Here is a 24,587-nt window from a genome sequence, read left to right as displayed (position 1 = left end):
GGTAAAATGTATATTTTAATCTTTCTCCCTCTTACCCCTGTTGGTCTTTCCAAAGTTGGTCTGGATCTCAGACTCAATCAGAACCTTGGTGATGTCATCCTCGATACCCGCGAGTTGAACCACACACTGATACTTGTTGTTCTTCCACTCCTCAGGCATCACTGTCAGGTGGGTGCTTTTCTGGAAGGTTCCGTCATCGTTCTGGAGGATCTCTCCATGCTCCACATCTCCATGCTGTTCTTGTCCGTCTTTCTGCCAGAACACCATGACTCCACTGGGGTAGAAACCTGTCGCGTGGCAGGTCACTGGAGAGGAGGGGGTCTTCTGGAGCAGAGACACTGAGGGACGGACTGGAGAGAGACAGAGAGAGAATTCAGACATTTCAGTGGGAGATATTTTTGAAATGAGAGCAAACTAAACACATCAAAAATTATGCCATCAATTATAGTGGATTTCTGTATATACAGAATCAGTAAAGATAAAAGTACCATGGTGGTATGGATGAATGTCACACCAATATGGTGCCTTCTGTATCATTAACGAGACATATTTCTTTATTGGTCCAGCATGCTGTACTTAGTTCACAAATCAAACAATAGGTTTCAAGCGTTGCGTAACTACAAGGACAAAGAAAAAGGAACATTTGTGAATGTGTACCTGTCCTCATCAGAGTGTTCTTCCCAAAGTCCACATACTTCTTTAGCCACTCAACACACTCCTGCGTGATGTAGCTCTTTCTTTGTGCCATTTCAGCAGGGTTATTGTTCCACTTGCGCTGAGTGATCTCAGCTTGCTGTTTAGGAGCGATCCAAGTGAACGTCTTCATGTCGTACACAAGGAAGTCCTCCCCATCATATCCATACTGCCTATGCCCCTCAGTGACTCCACTGTCATCATCCCACGTACAGCCGTACATGACCTGTAAAATGTGGACTCCTGAAAGAGAAAGAGAGACGGAGGGTCATCAGCACTGTGCATCGCTCCATCTGTCCTCCAGATTCAGTCTTCCAGTGGGATCTCTATCATCATGTGTTAGTTGTTCAACCAGACTGGAATAAAACAGATCAGCTCAGACCTCTACAGTGTGATGATGATGTCACACCTTCACCACGGAGACAGAGAGAGTTGATGAGGAGACTCAGAGAGTGTGGATCTATTCTACACCAGCTGATGTTGGCTTGGTTCTATCTACTGTGTTGAAGATGCACGTCGTGTTCAGTACAGTAGTGTTATTCTAACTAATGGATGTTATATAAGACTGTAGTTTTCAGTGAGGTGTGTCAATGAATAAAACCCTGTTGATAAATGAAGACTGTCCTCTAGTGATGATGTCAGAGATAAATAGAGGAAGTGAGAGAGGATCCTCTGTTCAGTCAGGAACAACAGGAGAGCGAGATGGAGAGACTCACATGAGGAAGATTAACTGGAACTAATTCCCTGCTGGTGACTGTTATCAGCACCTCACAACCTGGAGCTGCACACTCCCCTACCCATCCCCCCCAGGACTCGAGCCTGACAGTCTAGAGCAGTGGTTCTCAACTGGGGGTCGTGACCCCCATGGGAGGATTTAAGAGTCGCGAGACTTATTATGCAAGAGTATAATAAAATAAGAAAACATTATTTTGAAAGGTAACCGCTGCACCAAAACTTTTATTTTGACAGGATACCGCTGCACACGCTTATTGTTGCTGACTTAACAGATGCAGTGTGTCTGCAGTGGTGAAACGATTAGCTACGTTCAGACTCGGGGGGTTTTCACGCCGCACTCACTCGCTGACCAATACAGTAACGTTCTCGCCCCACACACTGATCCAAAGAAATTTCCGATTTCTCGACACACACACACACATTTCGCTACACGCCCAATAACATCCGCTAAATGTGTATGTAACCAATAAACATTTGATTTGACACACTGATCCAATAAAAACGTTGTTCTGCAACATTGTTTAGTTTTAAATGTGACCCGTCCAATCAGATAATACAGATCTTCTGATTGACAGATAACTATGCAGACGTGTTCTGCAGGCATTGCACATGTGGATAGTCAGCTGTCATTTAAATCATGTCGGCTTGCTGTCAGAGTCACATTTAAAAACGCGCAGCTCTCCACTTCATCTACCGCTGCTTCCAACGTCAACCAACAAGGCAGACAACACCGGTCCCCGTCAGAAGAGAACGCCGCCCCGACTTCATCAAATATGGTTTTACATATATAGAAGACAGTCAGGGTGAGTGTAGACCGCAGCGGATCCTATGCAAACAGCTGTTAGCTAATGAGAGCATGAAACTCTCCAACATGAAAAGGCATCTGGGCACCAGGATACAAGCCACAAAGATAAGACAGCTGACTTTTTTTATTTAAAGGAAATGTCAGTATCCGGAGGCCTTGAACACGATTCATTGAACAACGTCTGAACGGTAGAAGAAAAGGCACTTTGCACCTTCATACCTTGTCATCCAGCGTATTGCTAAGTGCAACAAAAACCCCACACCAGCGCAGAGGATCTCATTCTCCCTGCTGCGATTGATATGTGCACTGAACCCGTGGGAGTGTCAGCCGCCAACACACTTCAAACCACACCCCCTATCCAATGACACTGCGAGGAGGAGAATCCTGGACGTGTCTGAGGACAAAACACGGCAGACATCAGAGAGCATCAGTGCAAATGGCCATTACGCACTGCAGCCGGATGAATCCACAGATGTGGCTATCCATGCCATTCTAATGGTCTATGTCAGACACTGCAGCCGGATGAATCCACAGATGTGGCTAACCATGCCTTTCTAATGGTCTATGTCAGACACGTCTGGGATAACAACTTGGAGGACTGCTGATTTGCCCACCACCACCACTGCAGAGGCTGTCTTTAACACAGTGGATATGTACCTGGGCTCTGTGGGACTGGCCAGAGGCTGTCTTTAACACAGTGGATGTGTACCTGGGCTCTTTGGGACTGGCCTGGGATGGGTGCGTCGGTGTGACCACTGATGGGGCAGCTGCCATGACGGGAAAGCACTCCGGGGTAGTAAAGTGGATCGTGGAGAGAGCACCGAGTGAGATGTTTAACCACTGCTTCCTACACAGGAGGCTTTGGCGGCGAAGGACATGGTGCCTGAGCTCCACACCACCCTCCACAATGTGATCAAGTGTGTCAACTATATCAAAAGAGTTCCAGGTTAAGCAGGTGTTTCCAGGCCTTCTGCAGGGATATGGAGAGCGAGCACCAGCAGGTGTTTCCAGGCCTTCTGCAGGGATATGAGGAGCGAGCACCAGCAGGTGTTTCCAGGCCTTCTGCAGGGATATGGAGAGCGAGCACCAGCAGGTGATTCCAGGCCTTCTGCAGGGATATGGAGAGCGAGCACCAGCAGGTGTTTCCAGGCCTTCTGCAGGGATATGAGGAGCGAGCACCAGCAGGTGTTTCCAGGCCTTCTGCAGGGATATGGAGAGCGAGCACCAGCAGGTGTTTCCAGGCCTTCTGCAGGGATATGGAGAGCGAGCACCAGCAGGTGTTTCCAGGCCTTCTGCAGGGATATGGAGAGCGAGCACCAGCAGGTGTTTCCAGGCCTTCTGCAGGGATATGGAGAGCGAGCACCAGCAGGTGTTTCCAGGCCTTCTGCAGGGATATGGAGAGCGAGCACCAGCAGGTGCTTTATCATGCTGGGGTCCGCTGGCGCTCCAGGGGTAAACTGTTGAGTCGCTTTTATGAGCTTCGGACATTTCCATTGTGAGGAACGGCTCGCGCAGGTCGCTGGCGGTTATTTCTGATCATCTGAATTCTCTCAACGTGTCAATACAAGGGGGGGGCGCAATCGATTTGAACAGAGGGACAAAGTGGAATCCTTCAAGATGAAGCTTACCGTTTGGGCAAATCATGTTTCCCAATGCTGATGTAGAGATTCAGAATCCGATCAACATAGCGCACCGCGTCACACTGAAGAAAAACCCTTAAACATCATCTTGGTCAAGCTGCTGGGAGAGTTTTGCGACTACTTCCGGAGGAGAGCCACCACTTCCCGTAGGAGGCCAGGGGACTAGATGACTGGACAGGTAACCACTTTCGAGTGGAGATGGGAAGCGTCACGTTGCCAGGCAACGAAAAGGATCTGCTGATGGTGCTGTCATTTGATGGCGGACTGAGCATGCGCTTCCCGAAAATGACACCGCCACAGTTCTGCTGCAGCGTAATGGGAGAGTATCCTGCTCTCGCCTGTCATGAGTCATGCTGCCGTTCAGCACTACCTGTCTGTGTGAAAGTGGCTCCTCTGCTATGGCCGTGCTGAAAACTAAAAGCAGAAACAAACTGGGCAGCCAGCATGACCTCCAAGTTGGCCTGTCAACCATCTATATATATATATGCCATTTATATATATGCCATTTAGCAGACGCTTTTATCCAAAGCGACTTACAGTGATGTGTGCATACATTCTACGTATGGGTGGTCCCGGGAATCGAACCCACTACCCTGGCGTTACAAGCGCCATGCTCTACCAACTGAGCCATCTCCTCAGACTTCAGTGAACTTATCAAACTGCAGAAACCCCCCCACCGATAGGTCTCAGACACACAAGCACACACACACACACACACACACACACACACACACAATAAATAAACAGGTGAATTAGTTATTGTTCACTATGTTAATTACTATGGTTAATTAGCTCTGACATTCATATGACATTTCATTGAACGGGTTAAAAACGTACACCTTTAAAAAGACATTTCAAGCTTGTGAAACTATTCCCATGGTAATTGAGGATTAAGAATTCCTGATGATGGTTGTTTTCTCTACTTTAAACACTGGTATGTGTGTTACTGTTCATTGACATTATTGGACTGGTTTTGATGTTCTGAGTCTGATCATGTATTACACCCCACTCCTGAACTGGCCTCCTAATTAAATGGCTCATTCTAAACTGAGCTTTTTTGTTTAGTTTAATTTCTGTTTGTAAGTTTGTTTAAAATGTATGTATTGAGAGACGCAATCATGGGGATGGGGTGAGAGAAGCACCGAGCGGGAAGAGGGAAATGGTGTACGTATGTATGGATGTGTGTGGTATGTATGTGTGTACGCGTATATATGTGTATATGCATGTGTGTATGTATATGTATGTGTGTATGTATATATATATATATATATATATATATATATATATATATGTGTAGATATGTGTAAGTGAGTGCTGTTTTTTTGTTACTTTGTCTCTGTTGTTGTATCTCTTAATATGGGTGAAAATTGTGAAATTCCAATCAAAATACTGTTACAAAAAAAAATGGCTCATTCTCCTGAACTGATAATAAATGTCTTCCTAGTTAACATGGCTGTGTAATGACTTTCTTTACAACCATAACTGAGACAGAGTCTATTTTACAAGTGAAGCTTTCCCAGGAAGGCAGCTGCAACACAACATTACAAAAGGTAATCATCAACATAATATTGGGTCGCGACTCAATTGTCACTGTCAAATTTGGGTCTGCAGGCAAAACCAGCTGAGAAACACTGATCTAGAGGGTCCCATAAACCTGCCTCTCAAACTCTCTCCGACCTGAGCCCTGATAGGTTGCTAGGGAGGTTACTAGGGGGCTGGACATCTCCCCGTCCTCTTGACTCTGCAGGTCACACAATACTGTCAGTCTCCCTCAAGCAGTGGCAGAGAGCAACATCTCTGTCTCTGCCCGTCAACAACTGGACTCCCTCATATCTCTGGATGGGTTGGAGTGCTGCCCGAGGTGAGTTGTGACGTGTGTATATCGTTCTTCATAGTTAGTTACTACTGTTGTCTATTGCATGTTGCCCCTCGTGAGTTTACTGTGTGCTGTAATACTCTGCAGGTGGCATACGCAATCTATACAGTCATTACTGCTGTATTCTGTAACATTCTGTATCTCTGCCTTTGTGCCCTGCTGTAGTCATTGGGTATGTGTGTATTATTCATTCCCTCTGTTTCTGTCCATTACAGAACCACTACCGTTCCCACGTTTCACCCCCGTGGTCATGTTCTCCTGTGTGTGAATCAAGTTCCCGTGTGTTAACTCTTGGGACTGCTCCCAGTGACTCCCTGTGGGATCGGCTGCTGGAGCTGATCAGGCCTCTCAGGGAAACTCTCTACAACACTCCCCCCCCCCCCGTTACCCTCGGCTATCCCCTATTCCCCTCGAACCGTGGGGCAGAGTCGGTGAGTCACAAACTAGTCAAATACGTAGAGCCGGGTCGTTTTTTTTCATTCTCTCTCAGGGGAATAGGCTCTAGTGTCAGCCTACTGGAGCTGTACGTGTGTGTGACCCCCAGGTCCTGAGGGTGACAGGTGAGTGTGTAGAGGGTTGATTATTTCATGAACCTATATCATGTTATGTCAAAGTTATCCCTGTGAAGCACATGCAGAAGCCATTTGGAGTTGTTGAACGGGAGAGACAAAATGTATTACAATTGAATTTGAGTGAACTGAATGATGAGGACGAAGAAGAAGAGTGATTGAATTTTAAAAAACAACAGCGTAAGAATTCCTCTTCCTCTGTCCCACGAGAGCACACTCAAAAAAAACACTTTTCTTTTTGTTTCTACTTTGTCAGAAGAAGCTGTAACTGGACGATGTAACACAGGAGTCTGACGATAGAGTTTGCGAGAATAGCACTGCCCGTGACCGTAATCCCCCCCAAGTCTAATAGTATTTTGGAAACGTTTCCATTCCTCCTGAAAGCCTAAATCGTCTGACTTCACTGAATAGAGATCCTGGTCGTGACGCTACATTATGTGTTACAGCATCATCCCAGTGAGGACAGTGGGAGGTCTGCTGTAGACTGATGGCCTATCGTAACCTAGAGTCACACCTTTCCAGTACTCCTCACCCCGCCACAAACTCCACCCTTAACACAGTTACCATTCAAAAATCATCAGTTTACCTCAGAATTGTTTCATTGCGACCAAAGAGAACAGACCGAATGGACATAGTTTTCAGCGAGCCAGCTTCTTTCTGTGGTGCTACCCGTTCCAGGGTTTAGGACCGTAACCACCAGAGGACTTGAAAATGAGCCGGGCTGAGAGGATCACTGAAACTAAAAGGGTATTTTGATTTCAGTGCATTTTCTATACAAGAAAATAGCCTATCAATGTATAGGCATACTGTGTAATAAAATCAATAATTGTACACTTAAAAAAACGTGAAACGTGTGTTTGCAGAGCATACAACCATGCCGACAACCGTCCCGTGGAGATCAGTGGACAAAGGGCTGAACAACGGGCGCACCCCAAAACACATGGTTGCCAAGAAAGAGGTGCGTTTTGCTAGATTCTTAAAATGTGTTTCTGTACACAGCATTTGTGTGTAGGAGTAGAGAGTGTTTATCGCCGCTTGTAATTCATCATTGACCTGCTGTTTCTATCATAGCCCACTGTAATCGATGGGGGCTCAGGGCGGTACCACTCCGCTCCTCTGATGAAGGTGCACACGGATCAGACTCAAACTTTGAAGACGGAGATCGAGTCATCGAAGGCAGACCAGCAGAGAGAGAGAAACATTCTCGGAGGGCAGAGACACGGGCCACAGCTGATGCATTGGTCCAGAGCCAGGCGGCATTGACGGAGAATGGGGCGTTGAAGAGGGCGAGGAACGAGATGGGAGTCACAATGCCAGGCACACCAGTGAGCTCTGGAAGTCCACTTCAGACAGGCAGAGGCAACAATCCCTCCACCCACGATGGGCTATTAGCAGGACGTCTCTTGCCAAGTTGATTTCTATTTTTAGGGACTTGAGATGTATTAATGGATGTTTATCTACTAATGATAATGACGTGAAGACGGAGATCAAGGAGGGTAGGAGGAGCAAGCTCTGCCTGCTCATTACGGAGCGCGTTATTCATCTGTTCTCCGAGCATTTCTAACCGTGGAAATGCAACAAACACAAGAATAACCGACTAACAAATTAGAATCAATCCCATTTGGTCTATTCTAACAGAAAAGGTTTTAAAGTCTTTAGCACAGCCAAGATTAATAACAGTTGAATTGGTTCCTGGTTTAGCCGACATGTTGCCGGTTGATTTACCGTTATTCACGGCTCCTTTTCTCTTCTCGGTGCTGGAGTTCTTTTAACAACTTGATGGTGTAGCAATATCCTCATAAACGAGACATTAACATGAATCTTCTCTCTTCATTTCATCCACAAAACAAAGTCACTAAAAGGCTAGTCCAGTCCCGTGTAGCTCAGTTGGTAGAGCATGGTGCTTGCAACGCCAGGGTTGTGGGTTTGACTCCCACGCGGGACCAGTATGTGTGCCACCTGGGGTGATGATGAGCACAACTCCATGAATGATTGATTGAGGTCCAGTATGTTGACGCAGGCCTTCAGGCGGGTATGTAAGTTATGTTCAGACAGCTGCAGTAAAACAGTCCTACAGCTCCACGTCAATACAATCAAAACCTTGAACCCACCTGTCCCTGGATTTACCCAAACATGTGTATCTTACACTCCAGCAGTAGGCCTACATTAAGATTAATATCATAAAAGACTAAACATGATACTAAGACTATTTTCTTCAAAAGAACAGAATAGTGTGTTTTAAGATGTATTTCTGTGCTGTAGTAGCTGAGGCTATGGTTTGCTTCATGTCAAGGAAATGCATTACGTTGTTATGCTCTTTCAGATAGGGTATAGGGATCAAAACGTCTGGCCTGCATGGACCTCTGATAGGGTATAGGAATCAAAACGTCTGGCCTGCATGGACCTCTGATAGGGTATAGGAATCAAAACGTCTGGCCTGCATGGACCTCTGATAGGGTATAGGAATCAAAACGTCTGGCCTGCATGGACCTCTGATAGGGTATAGGAATCAAAACGTCTGGCCTGCATGGACCTCTGATAGGGTATAGGAATCAAAACGTCTGGCCTGCATGGACCTCTGATAGGGTATAGGGATCAAAACGTCTGGCCTGCATGGACCTCTGATAGGGTATAGGGATCAAAACGTCTGGCAGGCATGGACCTCTGTAGGATTACTTGGGAAAGTAAGCAAAGCTTTATGAAGACGCCCTCAAAGATGCCCACTGGTGGTTTCAAAGATGCCCGCTGGAGGTTTCAAAGACGCACGCTGGAGGTTTCAAAGACGCACGCTGGACGTTTCAAAGACGCACGCTGGAGGTTTCAAAGACGCACGCTGGAGGTTTCAAAGACGCACGCTGGACGTTTCAAAGACGCACGCTGGAGGTTTCAAAGATGCCCGCTGGAGGTTTCAAAGACGCACGCTGGAGGTTTCAAAGACGCCCGCTGGAGGTTTCAAAGACGCACGCTGGACGTTTCAACGAGCATTAACGGCAACAACGGGTGACAGCAGAATACTCTGACGTCAAGCACTGTGACATGCTGTACCGTACCCCAGCACCCTGCAAGCTGTGCTGCAGTATGAAGCTACTTTTAAACGAGGAACCACTGTAGAGGGGCACACACAGCTGGGCTGTGTGGATAACACACACACACACACACAAACACCAACACAGTAAATCAATGGCTCCATCTGTCCTCCAGATTCAGTCTGCCAGTGGGATCTCTATCATCATGTGTTAGTTGTTCAACCAGACTGGAATAAAACAGATCAGCTCAGACCTCTACAGTGTGATGATGTCACACCTTCACCACGGAGACAGAGAGAGTTGATGAGGAGACTCAGGAGAGTGTGGATCTATTCTACACCAGCTGATGTTGGCTTGGTTCTATCTACTGTGTTGAAGATGCACGTCGTGTACAGTACAGTAGTGTTATTCTAACTAATGGATGTTATATAACACTGTAGTTTTCAGTGAGGTGTGTCAATGAATAAAACCCTGTTGATAAATGGAGACTGTCCTCTAGTGATGATGTCAGAGATAAATAGAGGAAGTGAGAGAGGATCCTCTTTTCAGTCAGGAACAACAGGAGAGAGATGGAGAGACTCACATGAGGAAGATGATCTCTCAATAACGTGAGTCTACTGGAGCAATAAAGTCTGTGTGTGTTATCCCCAGATCCTGAGTGTGTGGGTGGGTGTGTGTGAGTGTGTAGAGTAGGACTGCCTCCTGACAAAACAAAATCTTGGTCGACGAGAGTCGTCTGTTCTTTGTCAAAACGTGTATTTTTCTATATATAGACTGTTTGATGAAATACTGTTTGACAAACAAATGACTCAGGAGGTCTACGCTGTGTTAAAAATGACAGCGAGTGCCTGTGACTGGCGCACGTTGTCGCTCTCTCCTCCCTGCTGCAGCGAACAGGCACCACAGCAAGCGTTTATCGTCGTTGTCCGCGCTGAAGCTGCTACACAATTACAGCCGTGTAGTTTCTAACTTGTTTCTCGGACTCGGAGAAGTTGAAACCGAAATCCCTAATTTGTTTAGGAAAAACATTCCCTGTTCCTCAACCCTCGCTCTCTTCACGTGACGCGTGTACGCATCGCATGCACGTGACCAATAGGGCCGGATCTATAGCCTTTCATAATCACATCAACACACTGGTTAGAACAAACACCCAACACCGCAACACAACTAAAAGGATGCGGAGGACGGGAAAAAATAAACTGGAAACGGGGAATGTTTACTGGTTGCTCAGGAGGGAAACGGGAAGTCAGATGGGGGAAACTACTGGAGATCACATAAAAGGAGGGTCTGTGTGACGGGTGACAAACAGGTGCTGTTACATTACAATATCATGTTTTCTGACCGTGTGGAACAGTGTAAACAACACTAAATAAGTGATAAGTGTACCAGAGAGTCTAATATATATAAATATAAAGCCTTTATTACAGCTGTAGGAGCCGTTTTGTCCTGTTTATGTGTTGTGTGTATGTTGTCTGTCAAGGGCTATTTTAACCTGTTTTGTACAATAGAGGGGACTATATGTTGGGGTCATGGGTCACTGGTCACATGTGTATAGCTAGGACAGGTGACCAGGAAGGGTTAGTACAGGAGAGAGTAGACGACATACAGTTGTTACCGTATCACAGACAGCTGAAAGAAGCATCTCTCTGCACCTTTTCTACAGGAACATGTGTATTAGAGCTACTTATATTAGATATGAGCAATAAATAGGAACTTCACCCTAAAAGAGTAACGTTTGGGAAAGCTGATTCTCGTGGACGCGTTGTGTACAGCTCTCTCCTGTGTCAGAGGCTGATCATAGGGAATCGCCACTACAACAGTAAGAACTTAACTCTCGTTGTAAACTGGACTAATGGATCTTTGCATGCAGCACGTCAGATTATTGGAATCACTCCTGCTGTGCCTACGACAACCAACAAGGGTCGTGGCAAACATTTCCCGGAGAAACGAGAAGAATCCAGGAGCCAAATCCTCCGCGCCGTCGCTCACCAAAAGGACATTGGTACGTGATCTTCACTCTTGTGCTGCGCGGTGCGAGTTGAACACGGTTTCGTCAATTGTAGCTGTGGAATAGGAAGTGGAGCCAGTGTTTCATAGGGAAATGCTCTCCGATATGTCAACACTTCATTTCTGAGCATTAGAACAGAGTATTGGGCTCTGTATTATCTTAACACTTAACACTGAACGTTGAATAAACATTCTGCTGAATGGGCTGCGTGAGATGAAGACGGACTGTAAAGGACGTGGAGAACAACGTTCTCTCCCAGAACAACTGCTCTGAGAAGATGTTTACTGAAGATATCCGCAGAACATTTAAGATATTGACAGATGTATAATGAAAAAAAAGACTCAAAATTGTGGACTGTGTGAAACAGGGGCATGCGTGTATGTTGTCTGACTATGTACAGCAGGGTCGTATTGGGGCCGGCGTAGAGTTGCTGATTGGCAGCGATGCTCCACAGGCCATTGCCCCCACTGATGACGACAGTGTTGTAGATGGACCCCACACCGCTGGGACCCGATTGGTGTGGGTCTCTGGCGGTCCCTTTGGAGAAGGTGGTGACAACCCGGGAAAGATTGGCTGCCCTGCTGTTACTGCCCACCCCATCTACATGAGACATGCAGGACCGACACGCTCCATGCTACAGGATGCTGCCTTGGACGACTTCAGAGCTGACCTTGTTATAGGCTGAGATGGGGCTAAGAGACTACAGAGCTGACCTTGTTATAGGCTGAGATGGGGCTAAGAGACTACAGAGCTGTGCTTGTTATAGGCTGAGATGGGGCTAAGTGACTACAGAGCTGTACTTGTTATAGGCTGAGATGGGGCTAAGTCACTACAGAGCTGTACTTGTTGTAGGCTGAGATGGGGCTAAGTGACTACAGAGCTGTACTTGTTATAGGCTGAGATGGGGATAAGTGACTACAGAGCTGACCTTGTTATAGGCTGAGATGGGGCTAAGTGACTACAGAGCTGTACTTGTTGTAGGCTGAGATGGGGCTAAGTGACTACAGAGCTGTACTTGTTATAGGCTGAGATGGGGATAAGTGACTACAGAGCTGACCTTGTTATAGGCTGAGATGGGGCTAAGTGACTACAGAGCTGTACTTGTTATAGGCTGAGATGGGGCTAAGTGACTACAGAGCTGTACTTGTTATAGGCTGAGATGGGGATAAGTGACTACAGAGCTGACCTTGTTATAGGCTGAGATGGGGCTAAGTGACTACAGAGCTGTACTTGTTATAGGCTGAGATGGGGCTAAGTGACTACAGAGCTGTACTTGTTATAGGCTGAGATGGGGCTAAGTGACTACAGAGCTGACCTTGTTATAGGCTGAGATGGGGCTAAGTGACTACAGAGCTGTACTTGTTATAGGCTGAGATGGGGCTAAGTGACTACAGAGCTGTACTTGTTATAGGCTGAGATGGGGCTAAGCGACTACAGAGCTGACCTTGTTATAGGCTGAGATGGGGCTAAGTGCTAGCAACCTCTGGTCCTGCAGATCATCCCGCTGATTCTTGTGGATGTGTTTTGTACAGCTCACTCCTGTGTCAGAGGCTGATCATAGGGAATCACCACTACAATAGCAAAGACCAAAAACAGCTGCATGCATTCCTGGATTGTGGTTTATTTACTGTTTAGGCTAATTATTAAATTCTCCCTTTCTTATTTAGTTTTAAAACTAAAACGCTTGATTGCATTTCAACGCATGAATGACTGGTCTGTGTGAAGACATGAACAAATGATTGATCGATTGATACAGTAATGTATATATTGAAATACTGGCCAGTAAGTAAGTTACGGTATTAACAGGACGCGCTCTTAAGCCTTCAGCTCAATGCTGGTTATACAAGGCTACTACTCTACGAAGCCTACTAATGATAACAACATGACTTATTATAATGATGATCACAATAATAACTTTAATAATAACAGTGAGAAGGAGATCAAGATAAAGGAGGGTGTCGGCGTGAGAGCTGCGTGCATATTGTGCGACAAAACAGGTGCTGTTAGATTACAATATAATTTTTCTGCCCATTTGAAACGGAGTAAGCAACACTAAATCAAGTATAAGTAATACCAGTCTTTTCTAACGAAAAATAAATAGTAATGCCTTTATTACAGCATAGCAAATATTAAAAACATCCTCATTTGTGAAACCGTTTTATCCGACATGTTGCAGTTGCACAACGCTTGGAATCAGTAGGCTATTAAACACTCAACCAGGCAACACAAGCAGGATCTGTCTTATTTCTGGAGATATATATGGATGATTTACAAAGTCAGGAACGTTTAACAGTTGGGCTGTTGATTACGGACCTTATTAAATTGGGGTTTCCTCTCTCCTCACCTTTCTTTCACAATTAAGGCAAGGGCTGTTTCCACGTCTCCTCACTTCTATGCTGCCTCCGCCACATTGTTCTCAAAACCAATACGCTGGTTAACTTCCTATTATGCACATAGCAACATATAGGAAAGGCGCCAATTCAATGGCGCATTGTAGATCATCTTTCAGGACCGCGGACAGCGACAACTACCAACGTGGGTGAAAGCGCATTTGATATGAAATAATATAATTTTTATTAGTGTTGCACCGTTATTCTTATATAATAGAAACATATCCAATTTCAGTAGCATGTATTTGAAGGACTGTGGCATCATCTCCTTAATGGATTAGTCTACGGAGATAAGAGCAAATCAGACAGATGGCGTGTGCACCGTGCAAAAAAACGAACAATTTGCAACTGTTCCACTAAAGAAATCTCAGTCGACCAACAGCCTAGCGACCAAACAATCAACCAGTCGACTAAATGGGGTCAGCCCTAGTAGAGTTCCTTCCTGTGAGAGTCCTGATCAGCTCCAGCAGCAGAGTCCACAGGGAGTCACTGGGAGCTTTGGTCCATTAGAGCAGAGAAGACTAAACACACATCACCACTATCATCATCACTATCACTATCAATATCATCATCACTATCACCATCATCATCACTATCACCATCATCATCACTATCACCATCATCATCACCATGTTCTGCTCCTCTGCATCTCTCTACAGTCCCATCAGATCAGAGAGACACTCAGGAGGCTGAGGAGACTACAGCTCTACAGTCCCATCAGATCAGAGACACTCAGGGAGGCTGAGGAGACTACAGCTCTACAGTCCCATCAGATCAGAGAGACACTCAGGGAGGCTGAGGAGACTACAGCTCTACAGTCCCATCAGATCAGAGAGACTCTCAGGGAGGCTGAGGAGACTACAGCTCTACAGTCCCATCAGATCAGAGCGACACTCAGGGAGGCTGAGGAGACTACAGCTCTACAGTCCCATCAGATCAGAGCGACACTCAGGGAGGCTGAGGAGACTACAGCTCTACAGTCCCATCAGATCAGAGACACTCAGGAGGCTGAGGAGACTACAGCTCTACAGTCCCATCAGATCAGAGACACTCAGAGAGGCTGAGGAGACTACAGCTCTACAGTCCCATCAGATCAGAGAGACTCTCAGGGAGGCTGAGGAGACTACAGCTCTACAGTCCCATCAGATCAGAGCGACACTCAGGGAGGCTGAGGAGACTACAGCTCTACAGTCCCATCAGATCAGAGAGACTCTCAGGGAGGCTGAGGAGACTACAGCTCTACAGTCCCATCAGATCAGAGAGACACTCAGGGAGGCTGAGGAGACTACAGCTCTACAGTCCCATCAGATCAGAGAGACTCTCAGGGAGGCTGAGGAGACTACAGCTCTACAGTCCCATCAGATCAGAGAGACACTCAGGGAGGCTGAGGAGACTACAGCTCTACAGTCCCATCAGATCAGAGAGACTCTCAGGGAGGCTGAGGAGACTACAGCTCTACAGTCCCATCAGATCAGAGAGACACTCAGGGAGGCTGAGGAGACTACAGCTCTACAGTCCCATCAGATCAGAGAGACTCTCAGGGAGGCTGAGGAGACTACAGCTCTACAGTCCCATCAGATCAGAGAGACACTCAGGGAGGCTGAGGAGACTACAGCTCTACAGTCCCATCAGATCAGAGCGACACTCAGGGAGGCTGAGGAGACTACAGCTCTACAGTCCCATCAGATCAGAGAGACTCTCAGGGAGGCTGAGGAGACTACAGCTCTACAGTCCCATCAGATCAGAGAGACACTCAGGAGGCTGAGGAGACTACAGCTCTACAGTCCCATCAGATCAGAGAGACTCTCAGGGAGGCTGAGGAGACTACAGCTCTACAGTCCCATCAGATCAGAGAGACACTCAGGGAGGCTGAGGAGACTACAGCTCTACAGTCCCATCAGATCAGAGAGACTCTCAGGGAGGCTGAGGAGACTACAGCTCTACAGTCCCATCAGATCAGAGAGACACTCGGGAGGCTGAGGAGACTACAGCTCTACAGTCCCATCAGATCAGAGAGACTCTCGGGAGGCTGAGGAGACTACAGCTCTACAGTCCCATCAGATCAGAGAGACACTCAGGGAGGCTGAGGAGACTACAGCTCTACAGTCCCATCAGATCAGAGCGACACTCGGGGAGGCTGAGGAGACTACAGCTCTACAGTCCCATCAGATCAGAGCGACACTCGGGAGGCTGAGGAGACTACAGCTCTACAGTCCCATCAGATCAGAGAGACACTCAGGGAGGCTGAGGAGACTACAGCTCTACAGTCCCATCAGATCAGAGCGACACTCAGGGAGGCTGAGGAGACTACAGCTCTACAGTCCCATCAGATCAGAGAGACTCTCAGGGAGGCTGAGGAGACTACAGCTCTACAGTCCCATCAGATCAGAGAGACACTCAGGGAGGCTGAGGAGACTACAGCTCTACAGTCCCATCAGATCAGAGAGACACTCAGGGAGGCTGAGGAGACTACAGCTCTACAGTCCCATCAGATCAGAGAGACACTCAGGGAGGCTGAGGAGACTACAGCTCTACAGTCCCATCAGATCAGAGAGACTCTCAGGAGGCTGAGGAGACTACAGCTCTACAGTCCCATCAGATCAGAGAGACACTCAGGGAGGCTGAGGAGACTACAGCTCTACAGTCCCATCAGATCAGAGAGACACTCAGGAGGCTGAGGAGACTACAGCTCTACAGTCCCATCAGATCAGAGAGACACTCAGGGAGGCTGAGGAGACTACAGCTCTACAGTCCCATCAGATCAGAGAGACTCTCAGGGAGGCTGAGGAGACTACAGCTCTACAGTCCCATCAGATCAGAGAGACACTCAGGGAGGCTGAGGAGACTACAGCTCTACAGTCCCATCAGATCAGAGCGACACTCAGGGAGGCTGAGGAGACTACAGCTCTACAGTCCCATCAGATCAGAGCGACACTCAGGAGGCTGAGGAGACTACAGCTCTACAGTCCCATCAGATCAGAGAGACACTCAGGGAGGCTGAGGAGACTACAGCTCTACAGTCCCATCAGATCAGAGAGACTCTCAGGGAGGCTGAGGAGACTACAGCTCTACAGTCCCATCAGATCAGAGAGACACTCAGGGAGGCTGAGGAGACTACAGCTCTACAGTCCCATCAGATCAGAGAGACTCTCAGGGAGGCTGAGGAGACTACAGCTCTACAGTCCCATCAGATCAGAGAGACACTCAGGGAGGCTGAGGAGACTACAGCTCTACAGTCCCATCAGATCAGAGCGACACTCAGGGAGGCTGAGGAGACTACAGCTCTACAGTCCCATCAGATCAGAGCGACACTCAGGAGGCTGAGGAGACTACAGCTCTACAGTCCCATCAGATCAGAGAGACACTCAGGGAGGCTGAGGAGACTACAGCTCTACAGTCCCATCAGATCAGAGAGACTCTCAGGGAGGCTGAGGAGACTACAGCTCTACTGTGGGGGACACAGCTGGGTACACACACACACACACACACACACACACACACACACACACACACACACACACACACACACACACACACACACACACACACACACACACACACACACACACACACACACACACACACACACAATGAAGCCCCACAGATCAGACTAGAGGGATTCGCTGAAGTAATGACTGACAAATTAAACCTACACAAGTATCTCAAAGAGAAATCACATTGAGATCTGACATTCACCAACCTGCCACTCAGGTGATTGGAGAGTGACCTTACCAATGCCATACAAGCATAAAGATGGCATGCTTATAGTTCGATGCCATTTACAGTAGTGGCATGGTCATTGTCCTCTGTACCTCACACACTTAAAACAGTACACAGTAGTAATAAAATGAATGCTGTGGGAAAGAATTGGGACCATACATACAGTACACATAAGCAGAGAAACAAAGGAGACCATGCTAGATGCTTTGAAATACTGATATCAGCAAATGATGCTGTGTGGTAAGTGTGTGGAGAAAACAGAAACAGGACGAGAGGAGCGGATCTGTACATCCCTGATATTCTAGATCTGTAACTTTAGCGATCACTTCTCTAATCCTGTGTAATTCTTGTCTCCTAGAATAAGGAAGTGCCCGTTTTGATCGTTTAGAAGCACAAACACAAGTGCAACTGATCAGATGAAGTAAAGATGAAAGATTTACCTCCACTTTGGTTAAAACGCTGCTTTACAATATCGATGTTGGCTTTGAAAGTCTGCTGGGAACCCTTGAAAGTCCCAGTGTTCATCTCCCAGTACTGTGGGTCTACTGCCTTGTTTAACCAGTCCTGTTTGGGCACTGTTCTCTGGCTGTTGCTGTCATAGTGAACCATCTGAACACCATCCACCATCCCCACAACCACGAACTCTGGGAAGTTGGGAACTTCAGAAGATGCGGTGTAGAAATACTTCAGGGAGTGAGTCACTAGAGGAAAGAAAGTAAATGTTAATGTTGAATTCTGAACAGACAATCATTTTTCAAAGCCATATACGCAAAACTGGGGTTTACATTTTCTCTATATTCACAATTTTAGTTTCCTCCACACTACTGTTAAATAAACTGGTTGTTTATTACATATTACTTTGAACACTTTTACTTTTTTACCAAAATAGGTGTTTTTGTTATACTGCAGGATGACATTTTTAAAAGGAAAGTTGCTAAGACACCATGTAACACCAAGATATTACACGTGCTGTGTGTCAGACAACAACGTTTTATCAAGATAATTATCTGGAATCAGTGTCTGATATATAGATGGAGACACTGAACATTAAGAAAAGTATTCTGAAATGGAACAATGTGACATTCACAGCAGATATTTCTGTGAATTCATTACCTGTGATATACTCAAATGAAAGCACGGTATCCCTTCCAAATGTACAGTATGTGTGTTCATGTTTGGAACGAATGTGTCAGACTTACACTGATAATAACTCAGGCCCAAGACCACTATCACTGTAAGACTAATAGATAAGATGGCACTACTTTTTAGCACATTTACATTCAACCTTATACTGTATTCATCCCCAGATAGGAACTACCAAGTGATCTATACTATTTGATTCAGTGCAGACTCCGCTAAATCTAATACGGGATCAAAATAGATCTCTCTCTCTCTCTCTCTCTCTCTCTCTCTCTCTCTCTCTCTCTCTCTCTCTCTCTCTCTCTCTCTCTCTCTCTCTCTCTCTCTCTCTCTCTCTCTCTCTCTCTCTCTCTCTCTCTCTCTCTCTCTCTCTCTCTCTCTCTCTCTCTCTCTCTCTCTCTCTCTCTCTCTCTCTCTCTCTCTCTCTCTCTCTCTCTCTCTCTCTCTCTCTCTCTCTCTCTCTCTCTCTCTCTCTCTCTCTCTCTCTCTCTCTCTCTCTCTCTCTCTCTCTCTCTCTCTCTCTCTCTCTCTCTCTCTCTCTCTCTCTCTCTCTCTCTCTCTCTCTCTCTCTCTCTCTCTCTCTCTCTCTCTCTCTCTCTCTCTCTGAAAAGCCAACTGACATTTACTCCTGTTGCACCCTCGACAACCACTGTGATTATTATTATTTCTTGGCCATGTTCTGTTATAATCTTCACCTGGAAGAGGACTGGCCACCACTCATAGTCTGGTTCCTCTCTAGGTTTCTTCCTAGGTTCTGGCCTTTCTAGGGAGTTTTTCCTAGCCACCGTGCTTCTACACCTGCATTGCTTGCTGTTTGGGGTTTTAGGCTGAGTTTATGTACAGCACTTTGTGACATCAGCTGATGTAAGAAGGGCTTTATAAATACATTTGATTGTTTGATTGAAGGCTGCTGGGCCAGACGGAATACCAGGGCACATTCTCAGAGCATGCGCAGACTAACTGGCAAGGGTCTTCGCAGACATTTTCAACTTCTCCTTGTCCCAGTCTGTAATCCCAACATATTTCAAGCTGACCACCATTATCCCTGTTCTCCAGAAACTCCAAGGAACCTTAAATTACTATCGTCCCGTGTCTCCGTACATCACAGATGTCAGTGGAAGGCCCGAAAAGACTTCAGCCACCTAAGCCATAGAATGTTCTCTCCGCTACAGACCAGCAAGCAGTACAGGAGCATCGGTTCTCTGACCAACAGGCTCTGAGAGAGCTTCAAATCCTTACCTGGACTATCTGCATTGAACCTATCTTGCACTTACTCTATGCACACTCACAAGTCTCTATCCACCCACACACGCTCACACAAACCAACACACACGCACATACATTACTTATGCACACACATAACACACAGACATACTGACGCCACACACACACACACACACACCAAATAAATATATATATTTTTTCAAATAACTTGCATATATTCAAATAGTTTTCTGAGAGGTATTCAAAATACTATCAAATATTCTTTTTTCCTGAGACATGTATTTGAATATCTATGAAAATAGTTACCTTTTAGTTGAAACTATATAAAGTATAATTGACAACCTTGAGTATTTTAAACGTTTTCAAATAAACTACAAAATAGAACAATTTTCTGCCCAGGTCTGACCAATTACATTTTACTAGGCAAGTCAGTTAAGAACAAATTCTTATTTACAACGATGTCCTAGGAACAGTGGGTTAACTGTCTTGTACCTTCAACACACAACCACCCACTTTCATGTTCATCATATATGCCAACGCTACTATTTAAATATATATATATATATATATATATATATTATCTATCCTGATGCCTAGTCACTTTACCCTGCCTATATGTACATATCTACCTCAACTACCTCGTACCTCTCTCTATACATCGACATGGTAACTACTCCCTGTATATAGACTCATTATTGTGCATTTAATTCCTCTTGTGTTATTATTTAAAATGTTCTTATCTAACTTTTATTATTATTTGAATCCAACTCTGCATCGTTGGGAAAGGGCTCTTACTAAGCATTTCACAGTAAAGTCTACAACTGTTGTATTCAGTGAATTTGACACATTTTTCAAGATAGGCAAAGGGATGCTTGCTTCTATAAGAGACAGTAGAGTAACTTTGTTTCTGGTATTATACTGCCACCTTGAGGATGTTACTGCAAAACTTATTTTCCTTGCAGGCCAAATTGATGTACTTTCTTAATATCCTACATCTTCACCTTCATCACAAAAAGATTGGAACTGAAACTTAACATACTGTAACTTAAAAAGATTGGAATTACAGTACACATTCCCAAGCCACGATTGCACCCCTTATATGCTTATTACGAGTTAATGTAAAACGTGATTTAATTCAGGTGAACACTTTCTCGAGTACCAACCCACTATCATCTGATCAGTTAGGTGTGGGAACAGTCATATAAGAGGTATTACTAGGCAGGAAAGGGAGTCATGTAACTTAATTGACAGCAAATCTTCAGGTTTTTCCATTCCCGTAAATTCAACACTATTCAACAAAGAAGCTCGAGTGGCGCAGCGGCATAAGGCACTGCAGTGCATGGTTCGAACCCCGCTAGTATCACAATTTGCTGGGATTCCCACAGGCAGGAGAACAATTATGCCAGCTTCCTTAGGGGAGGGTTTTACCGGGGTATGTCGTCATTTTAAATATGAGTTTTGTTCTTAACTAACTTGCCAAGTTAAATAAAGGTTCAAAAAAAAAATGTTGGTGGCAGCCCCAAATGTGATTTTGAATATCCAATACTCCTACAGATCTACATTTTATTTTATTTATAATTACCATATTGCATAAATCCATCAATCATATTTTTTTGTATCGGAATAAAGAACGTAGACCTACGTACGAATGAAGTTAGAATGAAGGTAGTTTTGCGAGCTAACTAGCGTTAGTTAGCGCAATGACTATCTGTAGGCTTAGACTTCCACTCATTGCGCTAACTAACGCTAGTTAGCAACGTCCTTCAAACTGCATGCAGACATAAAAATGATATCTACGAGTTCATCTGGCTCTGAGGAAGTATATACAAGACTTCATTGCTCAAATCCAGTATAATTAATATCAGCATAACGATAGTCCTTAAATAAATTACCTACATAAACGAAATATATTTACGTAAAATCGAAAATAACTTTATACTGACCAGCAGATGCTATATGAAGAAGGCCTATTCCCAGCACCAGCAAGACAAAACCCTTCATGTTGACGATTATATTCAGATTCTCTCACTGCGTTACCCACTTCAGTAGTAAGGAACGACTGTGGTGACGTTTTTTTTTTCGCACCAATTTATAATGCGCTTGTATATCGTTTTTTAAGCCAATGATATTTTAGCCAGCTCAAGCGTCATTAGAATCCGGTTGGAACTGAGCAGCAAAGGTTCACTTACGAAACTGAAAGTAAGTTGTGTGTTGTCAGTAAACCATTCAGCCAAAAATAGTGCTCTCATTGGGCCTGGGGCTGGGGGTCTATATATTTTTACGATTAACTTTGATGGTTTACTGCAACTCAAGATAATGTACACTACCGGTCAAAAGTTTAGAAGCCTACTCATTCAAGGCTTTTTCTTTATTTTACTAGTTTTTACATTGTAGAATAATAGTGTAGACATCAACACTATGAAATAACACATATGGAATCATGTAGTAACCAAACAAGTGTTAAACAAATCAAAAATATATTTTATAATTGAGGTTCTTCAAAGTAGCCACCCTTTGCATTGATGACAGCTTTGCACATTCTCGGCAATCCCTCAGCCATCTTCATGAGGTTGTCACCTGGAATGCATTTCAATTAACAGGTGTGCCTTGTTAAAAGTTAATTTGTGGAATTTCTTACCTTCTTAATGTGTTTAAGCCAATCAGTTGTGTTGTGGCAAGGTGTGTGTGTGTATGTGTGTGTGGTGGTGGTGGTGGGGGGGGCAAGTCCATATTATGGCAACAGCTCAAATAAGCTAAGAAATGACAGTCCATCATTACTTTAAGACATTGAAGGTCAGTCAATAATGAACATTTAAAGAGCTTTGAAAGTTTCTTCAAGTGCAGTCGCAACAACCATCAAGTGCTATGATGAAACTGTCTCTCATGAGGACCGCCACAGGAAAGGAAGACCCAGAGTTACCTCTGCTGCAGAGGACAAGTTCATTAGAGCTACCAGCCTCAGAAATTGCAGCCCAAATAAATGCTTCACAGAGTTCAAGTAACAGGCACATTTCAACATCAACTGTTCAGAGAGACTGCTTGAATTGAATTGCTGCAAGGAAACCACTACTAGAGGACACCAATAAGAAGAAGAGACTTGCTTGACCAAGAAACACGAGCAAAAAGATCACAACACATAAGCTCTCCACAATGAATTTCTATAGAAAACTTGTAAAAATAAACAAGATCCTGCAACCATCTAGAGGTAAATGCCTGTTTATTTATGGAAAAATTTTCCTGATTAACTCCATATGTCAGTTTACACACTTACTTATGGCGTTGCCTACTCCTGGTGATTTGTTTTTCAAATCATATGAGCAAAAATATTTCGCTTTATCTGGGACGCTAAACCAGACAAAATAATACGAGCCTATCTATATGATGAATATGAATTGGGTGGGTTGAGATCATTAAATATAAAAGCACTAAACCTCTCTCTAAAAGCTTCACTCATTCAACAGTTTTATCAAGTAGATGACTAAGAAAAGCTCATCAATTGTTTTAAAATTGCCTTTTTGCCTTTGTGCAGATTGCCATATCTCATTTTCGATTAATTGAAAATGATACTTTTTTCAAAATATCTCTATTTTTCAAACAAGCATTTCAGAGCTGGCTACAATTTAAATTTCATCCCCCTGAAAAAATAGAACAAATATTACAACACATATTATGGCTCAACTCAAATGTGATGGTTGATAAAACACCTGTATTTATGGGAAAGATGTTTGAAAAGGGTATTTTGTTCTTAAATGATATTATAAATTGGAATGGTAGAGTTATGTCCTTCATGGAGTTAACAGAATTGTACAGAAAGGTCTGCTCAATCCAAGAGTACAACCAATTGATTACAGCATTGGGGGTTCTTTGGAGTGGGGAATGGAAATAATTGTATTTTTTATTATTATTTTTCTTCCTGGGGGACTGCGGAAGGGGTCTCGAATGGTTGAGGGACAGCTATTGAGGAACTGTGGGGGGATCTTGGAGGTTCGGGTTCACGTTTTTGGCCTGGTGGTAGATCGGTCAACGTACCCTTGAGCAGGGCATTGACCCTGGATGCTCTGAATAGGAATCTGTTGGTATGATGTAGTTGTTGAGCGGCTTCACTGCAAGTCTATTGTATCTTTCAATATTCAATTAAAAAGTAAAACATTAAAAAATTAAATAAAAGAAACACAAGCAATGGACATTAGACTGGTGGAAATGTGTCCTTTGGTCTGGAGTCCAAATTGGAGATTTTGGTTCCAACCACACTTAACCAGCATGGCTACCACAGCATTCTGCAGTGATACACCATCCCATCTGGTTTGGACTTAGTGGGACTATCATTTGTCTTTCAACAGGACAATGACCCAACACACCTCCAGGCTGTGTAAGGGCTATTTGACCAAGAAGGAGAGTGATGGAGTGCTGCATCAGATGACCTGACCTCCACAATCACCCGACCTCAACCCAATTGAGATGGTTTGGGATGAGTCGGACCGTAGAGTGAAGGAAAATCAGCCAACAAGTGCTCAACATGTGTGGGAACTCCTTCAAGACTGTTGAAAAAGCATCCCAGCTGAAGCTGAGAGAATGCCAAGAGTGTGCAAAGCTGCCATCAAGGCAAAGGGTGGCTAGTTGAAGAATTTCAAATATAAAATATATTTTGATTTGTTTCACACTTTTCTGGTTACTACATGATTCCATATGTGTTATTTCATAGTTTTTGTGTGTTCAGTATTATTCTACAATGTAGAAAATAGTAAAAATAAAGTAAAACCC

General features: G+C 44.8%; 1 protein-coding gene, 2 long non-coding RNA genes and 1 other non-coding gene across 11 annotated transcripts; 2 read left to right on the top strand and 2 right to left on the bottom strand.

Moving 5' to 3' along the window:
- LOC118399302 (class I histocompatibility antigen, F10 alpha chain) lies at positions 1 to 21,935 on the bottom strand. Its single transcript, XM_052507605.1, has 4 exons — positions 21,770 to 21,935; positions 17,903 to 18,163; positions 658 to 936; positions 1 to 350 (listed from the first exon to the last, which is right to left on the bottom strand). Exons 1-4 carry the CDS (start codon positions 21,825 to 21,827, stop codon positions 16 to 18), a joined length of 933 nt encoding a protein of 310 aa, XP_052363565.1. The 5' UTR covers positions 21,828 to 21,935; the 3' UTR covers positions 1 to 15.
- Positions 3,175 to 3,760, top strand: LOC127923602 (uncharacterized). The gene is made up of 3 exons (XR_008114810.1): positions 3,175 to 3,234; positions 3,281 to 3,372; positions 3,419 to 3,760. It is a non-coding gene; the product is annotated as an uncharacterized LOC127923602 (long non-coding RNA).
- Positions 8,190 to 8,263, top strand: trnaa-ugc (transfer RNA alanine (anticodon UGC)). The gene has a single exon. It is a non-coding gene; the product is annotated as a tRNA-Ala (tRNA).
- On the bottom strand, positions 8,644 to 14,399 carry LOC127923601 (uncharacterized). 8 transcript variants are annotated; one of them, XR_008114807.1, is made up of 4 exons: positions 12,539 to 14,399; positions 12,410 to 12,495; positions 12,281 to 12,323; positions 8,644 to 12,237 (listed from the first exon to the last, which is right to left on the bottom strand). It is a non-coding gene; the product is annotated as an uncharacterized LOC127923601 (long non-coding RNA). The 8 variants fall into 8 exon arrangements; XR_008114806.1 differs by having other exon boundaries at positions 8,644 to 12,151; XR_008114802.1 differs by having other exon boundaries at positions 8,644 to 12,323.
- Positions 21,936 to 24,587: the final 2,652 nt, after the last annotated feature.

Source organism: Oncorhynchus keta, unplaced genomic scaffold (genome assembly GCF_023373465.1).
Source record: "Oncorhynchus keta strain PuntledgeMale-10-30-2019 unplaced genomic scaffold, Oket_V2 Un_contig_30164_pilon_pilon, whole genome shotgun sequence".
NCBI lineage: Eukaryota > Metazoa > Chordata > Actinopteri > Salmoniformes > Salmonidae > Oncorhynchus > Oncorhynchus keta.
Note: the sequence above shows the minus strand (reverse complement) of the source record. Positions and strands in the feature narration are given on the sequence as shown.